The sequence below is a fragment of the Microtus pennsylvanicus genome, chromosome 9 (genome assembly GCF_037038515.1).
Source record: "Microtus pennsylvanicus isolate mMicPen1 chromosome 9, mMicPen1.hap1, whole genome shotgun sequence".
NCBI lineage: Eukaryota > Metazoa > Chordata > Mammalia > Rodentia > Cricetidae > Microtus > Microtus pennsylvanicus.
In genome coordinates, this window is record NC_134587.1 from 38,397,353 (window position 1) to 38,402,898 (window position 5,546).

Here is a 5,546-nt window from a genome sequence, read left to right on the forward strand (position 1 = left end):
CTTCCTTCATTGAGAGGAGGTGCAGCAGCAGGTGCTTTGGGGGAGTTTGGGATGGTGTGAAATCATTCTGGGAAAGCCTGCTCCTCCCTCCTGAGTTTCAGGGCTCCTCCCTGGATCATTAGTGTACTTCGCTACTTAAAGAACCAAGGCATCTCAGAAGAGGAGACGGACAACTACAGGCTCCTGCCTGGAGAGGGAGAGAGCTGAGGGCTCCTTTGTGGGCTCTTTCTTGATTTTCAGGTCCAGAATCTCCTGCTGTGGACAGGCTGTTCACATGCTGACAGGCTCTGGAGTCTGCTTTCTACACAGGCCCCTGATTTTCCAGCCTGTTCTTTGCCCAAAATTTTCTGCTGTTTCTTTCAAAATAGGGTCTCCATAGTGTGGCGCTCATGATGGTCCTGAGTGGGGCACTGTGCTTCCGGTGAGTATTCGGTCATCTGATCTGGTGGCGTTCTCAGAAAAGTGAGTTCCGGGCAGACAAGAAGGTGTTGTTATCCCAGCAGGGCCTCCACAGTTAGCTGGGAAGATGGGACCAATCCTGCCCTTGGAGCTTTTTCTGGCTTTCTTCAGGCTGAGAAGAACTGAGCAGGATTCTCACAGGCTTCTGGGTCTAAGTGTGTGTGGTTGGGGATGGGACAAGCAGCTAGGCAGTCTAGAGCAGCAGCCTTCGGTGAGGAGAGTCCGGTCTCCCTTACAATGCTCCACTATTGCCTCCCATAGCCTTGAATTGCCATCAGCTCAGCCACTGTGGTAATCCCTCCAGGGTCCTTCCTGGGGTTCGGTATAGCACAAAGCCTTCTCTGTTGCTCCCTGGTGTGCACTGAGCCAGGCAACCCTACTACAGACTTGACAGCAGCAGATGAGAATGGTCCTTACTCTTCCTGGACCCAGTCAGCCCTCTGCATCTGTGGTTTCTTCCATCACAGCTTCAACAAACGGAATTGAAAATATTATGAAAATTTGCATATGTGGTGAACATACACAGTCTTCCTAGTTATTACTTCCCTAAATAACAGCATCACTACTTATGTGCTGTTAGCATGCCGTTAGGTATTACAGCCATGGAGAGAGGATTAGAGTATTCAGGAGGCGGACGCCAGTAAGATGCAAGTACTACATCCATCTTGTCTAACAGCCTGAGCACCTGTGGATTGGGGTATCATCTGTAGGGGGTCCCAGAACAATCCCGATGCTGCCAAGGGGTCGGAGAATTTCTCGAAGCATGTTCTCTGAGGCTCAGTCACCTGAGATAATTCATGCACTCATGTTCTCTGAGTGAGTGCGGCTGCAGAATGCTGCTTCCTCATCATGTTTGGGGCTGGGGAGATGGCCCAGTGGATAAAGTTCATGTTGGGAAAAATGTGACTTATGGAGTTCAAACCCCCAGAATCTGTATAAAAGCCTGGGGGCTGTCTGAAGCCCGTCTCTTTTCTCAGCACCTGGGATGGAGAGGTAGGAGATCCGTGGGGCAACCTCATGGAATAGTCAAATTGGCAAGCTCCAGGTTCAGCGAGAGATTCCACTTCAGTAATAAAGTGGTACAGGATTAAGAAAGACACCCAAAATGGAGTTGTGGGCCCATGTACATGCTCAAACTTGTGAACATGCACCACACACACACACACACACACACACACACACACACACACACACTAAAATATTCAGCCAGACATCAAAGCAATTGTTACACTGCAAAGTATCCCCGTATGACATCAGAAGAGGTCTACTTAAGTCTACATAAGGTCTACTTAAGCATATTTCACCTTACAGAGTGTCAAAAAAAATCAGCTGAAAAGTCATTTTGAAAAATAAAATAGGACTTTAAAGAAAGCCCTCAGGGTGGAATATTTGGCCCAGTGGAAGCAAGTGTGCTTTGAATGTTCGGTAAGAAGGAGCCGAGAGGTAGATTCAGGCAGAACTGTGAGTTTGAGGCCAGCCTGGTCTACAGAATGAGTTCCAGGCCAGTCAGGGCTAGATGGCAAGATTCTGTCTTAAACAGCAAAACAAAACAAAAAAAAAAACAAGCAGCAGATTCCAATTAAGGGGAGTTCTGAGTGTTATTTAACCCACTGCCGTGGCTCAGCAACAAAGAGAGGGCAAGTGTTTTGTTGGTTGCAGCTCTTCTCCAAACCTTCTTGTGCAGAGTTAGCTCTTCGCTCACAGGGATCCCACAGGGCCAGGAATGTCCAAACAACTTGAGGCTCTTCAAGACGGGTTTAGTCAAAGAAGCCCACGTGTCAAGGACATCTGAGAAGGCTGGAGAAGTGGTCCCGGGGCTTTGAAGAACCTGGGCTCCAATTCACAGGCTCTTCCAACTGAGCAGAGAGATTTTCTGGGATGTAAAAGGTTTAATAAGGGAAGAGAGCCGACATCGGGCCCAGATGGGTGGCAGAGGGGTCATTTTGCAGAACCAGGACTGAACGTTGGTGGCTGTGTCTGGCACCGTAGAAATAGAAGAAGAGAAGATATCTAAGTTTGGGGAGACCTTCTGGAATCAGGCAAGGCAAAGTGCTCATCCCTACCCTTACGGAGTCTTGTCCCTTCCTGATGTTTCAGAATGAAGGACTCAGCCTTGAAGATACTTTATCTGCACAATAACCAGCTGCTGGCTGGCGGGCTGCATGCTGGGAAGGTCATTAAAGGTTGGTATCTATGAGTCCCCGGCCTCTGTACTCTAGGGGGTATGCGTTTAGAAGCCTTTAAATGGCTTTGTAAACCAGTGGCAGGCCTTCAGACCCAAGAACGACCCTGTCAGATAGGGCACCATAAAACAGGCTTCAAGCCAGGTGAGAACATCAGGGAAGCCTCTGTGTAGTAGAGGTAGGATATTTTCCAGGACAAGCGACTTATGTTTCCGTCACAAACTCTTTTGGGAGACAGTACTGTGCAAAAGGCTAAAATAGATCTCCATTCCCAAGTGGGTGGGCTCTGCTCACCATTCTGCTCCCTAGAGATCCTTGGATCCCCTCGGTGCTGACATCTGGATAGTGGGGCCCCCTCTGGCCTCCTGCTTACTCATGGTGCCCTCATACTTTGACAGGCCTTTCCACATTGCTGCATACATGTTTGCTTGGGCACCCTTATGGGGTATTAGATCTATACAGACCCCTTTGCTGCATATGTGAACACTACATGAGGGTATAGCTATATGGGACGGTATAGCTATATGGGATGGTATAGCTATATGTGAATGCATAAGCTCATATATAATTGTGCTTAAGTATGTATGTGTGTACTTATACAAGCACATAAGGATTGCTTGTACGTGTGCCTATGGATATGTATGCTTTGATTATGTGTAATATGCGTGGAATGCATACATGTGTGTGTGATTATAGCTATATACATATGCATATGTTGATGTAATATGTGTGTGAATGTCTGCGCATGTGTACATGGGGAGATGGATGACGTACAGAGAAGAAGAGGGAAATCCTCTTCTGCAGAAATCCCACAGGGGCTAAAGGCATGACACAACTCTAACAGCAGACGACAAAGTCCAGAAAAGGGGGCCTGAAAGTCAAGGGAGTTAAAGGGAGTCGTGGGAGGGGTGATCTCTTGTAATTTAGAGAATCAAAGTTTGGCCCTGAGCAAGAGGAATGGGTTTGCCTGCTGCTCCTGTGCTTTGGCTTATGATCTGGGCCAGGAGGAAGGCAGGACGCCTCACACTGGTTCTAATCCCTTTAAGGCCCTACTGGGGGGAGAGTGGGCGGAAGGACAAGCAGGTGTCTGCATCTTGTCTTTTTCCTCTAGGTGAGGAGATCAGCGTTGTCCCAAATCGGACACTGGATGCCAGTCTGTGCCCTGTCATCCTGGGTGTTCAGGGAGGAAGACAATGCCTGTCCTGTGGGACAGAGAAGGAGCCAGTTCTGAAACTTGAGGTGAGTCTGCTTGCGGCTTCTTCACGTTCTGAGCCTGAGCCAGGAGAGGCGCGCACGCTCTGCCACCAGAGCCCAGGTAACCCTGGACGAGGGCACTGTTAAACCCGCGCTGCCTCCTCTCTGAGGACCTTTCCCTTGCCCAGCTAAGCCCTCTCTCTTGCCCACTCCTGTGTCTCATCCACCATGCCCCTTTTCTACAGCCAGTGAACATTATGGAGCTCTACCTTGGGAGCAAGGAATCCAAGAGCTTCACCTTCTACCGGCGGGATATGGGCCTCACCTCCAGCTTCGAGTCAGCTGCCTTCCCAGGCTGGTTCCTCTGCACCGTGCCCGAAGCTGACCAGCCTGTCAGGCTCACCCAGATCCCTGAGGATGCCGCCTGGGACGCTCCCATCACGGATTTCTACTTTCAGCAGTGTGACTAGGGCTGCGTGGTCCCCAAAACCCTCTAGGCAGAGGCAGAGTAGGCAATGTGGGGAGGGGGGCAAGTAGTGATCAAGGAGGTCCACGAAGGACGACTCCCTCCTCTCCCTCCTCTCGGGACTCCCACTTCTGACTTAGGAGGTCCAGCCACTCTCTTCTCCCGGTTTCCCAGCGCCAGTAAATTCTTCGGGTATCTGGAGCTCAGGGTGTAGACTCCTTCCACATAGGATGGTCCTACCTCTGGTGTGGAACCTAATACGTACCATATGGGACAAAGAACAACATAAAATGATTCTTGGGTGAGCGAGTGGTGGAGATTCTTCCCGCCTAGTGAGATCTGGCACAGAACCTCAGAAGCTCTGCCATCCCCTCCCGGGCAGGAGAAGGAGGCGTCACCAAGATCTTTGGTTGGCTGAGACCCGTCCCTCAATCCTGTTGCTGGCCTCTGCTGCCTCTTTTATCCCTGCCATCTTTCTCTGGCCCTGGACTGAGAGGGCGATGTCAGGAGAGAAGACGGAAGATGGCCAGGCATACTGCTCTGGTTTGAAACCAGAGGTTTAAGAAAAATCCCAGATTCTGGTCGTTACTTACACAGAAAGATGTTCGTTAATATTAGGTGGAAAGAGCTTATTGTAAAGTGACATGTCTTGCTTGCATTTTCATCTTAATTAAAATACACTTAACTAAGCTATTTTAAAAGGGCTCTGGAAGTGCTTACATCAATTGTAGCAATGTCCAGGTGGGGGCAGTATAGGTGACTTTTTAATTTGTGTTTATGGAGGCGTGTGATTTGCATAATAATAAGAAAAGAATCCCTGTGGTGGAAAGTGGAGTGTACATAACTTCTGAGCTCAGCTGCCTGAGAAGCAAGCACAGAGAGCAAGAGGCAAACCCCAGAAAAGCTAGGAAGAATGTAAAGGGTTTGCGCTGGAAAAAAAAGGAGGAAAGGGTGGAGGGAGGAAAGAAGGAGGAAGGCAGAGGGGAGGGGAGGGGAGGGGAGGGGAGGGGAGGGGAGGGGAGGGGAGGGGAGGGGAGGGAAGGGAAGGGAAGGGAAGGGAAGGGAAGGGAAGGGAAGGGAAGGGAAGGGAAGGGAAGGGAAGGGAAGGAAAGGGAAGGGAAGGAGAAAAGCGACCCTGCACTTTGACCCGAGATGATCGCAACCCTTGGGATTCTGAGTGGCAGCCAGCTTCCTAGGGCTACTGTGTTGGTTAGCAAGTTCCCTCCTCAAATTCATGTCCTTCC

The 5,546-nt window shown here is 49.9% G+C and overlaps 1 protein-coding gene across 1 annotated transcript; it reads left to right on the forward strand.

The window, feature by feature from the left end:
* Positions 1 to 389: 389 nt before the first annotated feature.
* On the forward strand, positions 390 to 4,306 carry Il36rn (interleukin 36 receptor antagonist). Its single transcript, XM_075984417.1, has 4 exons — positions 390 to 421; positions 2,557 to 2,642; positions 3,754 to 3,881; positions 4,082 to 4,306. Exons 1-4 carry the CDS (start codon positions 390 to 392, stop codon positions 4,304 to 4,306), a joined length of 471 nt encoding a protein of 156 aa, XP_075840532.1.
* Positions 4,307 to 5,546: the final 1,240 nt, after the last annotated feature.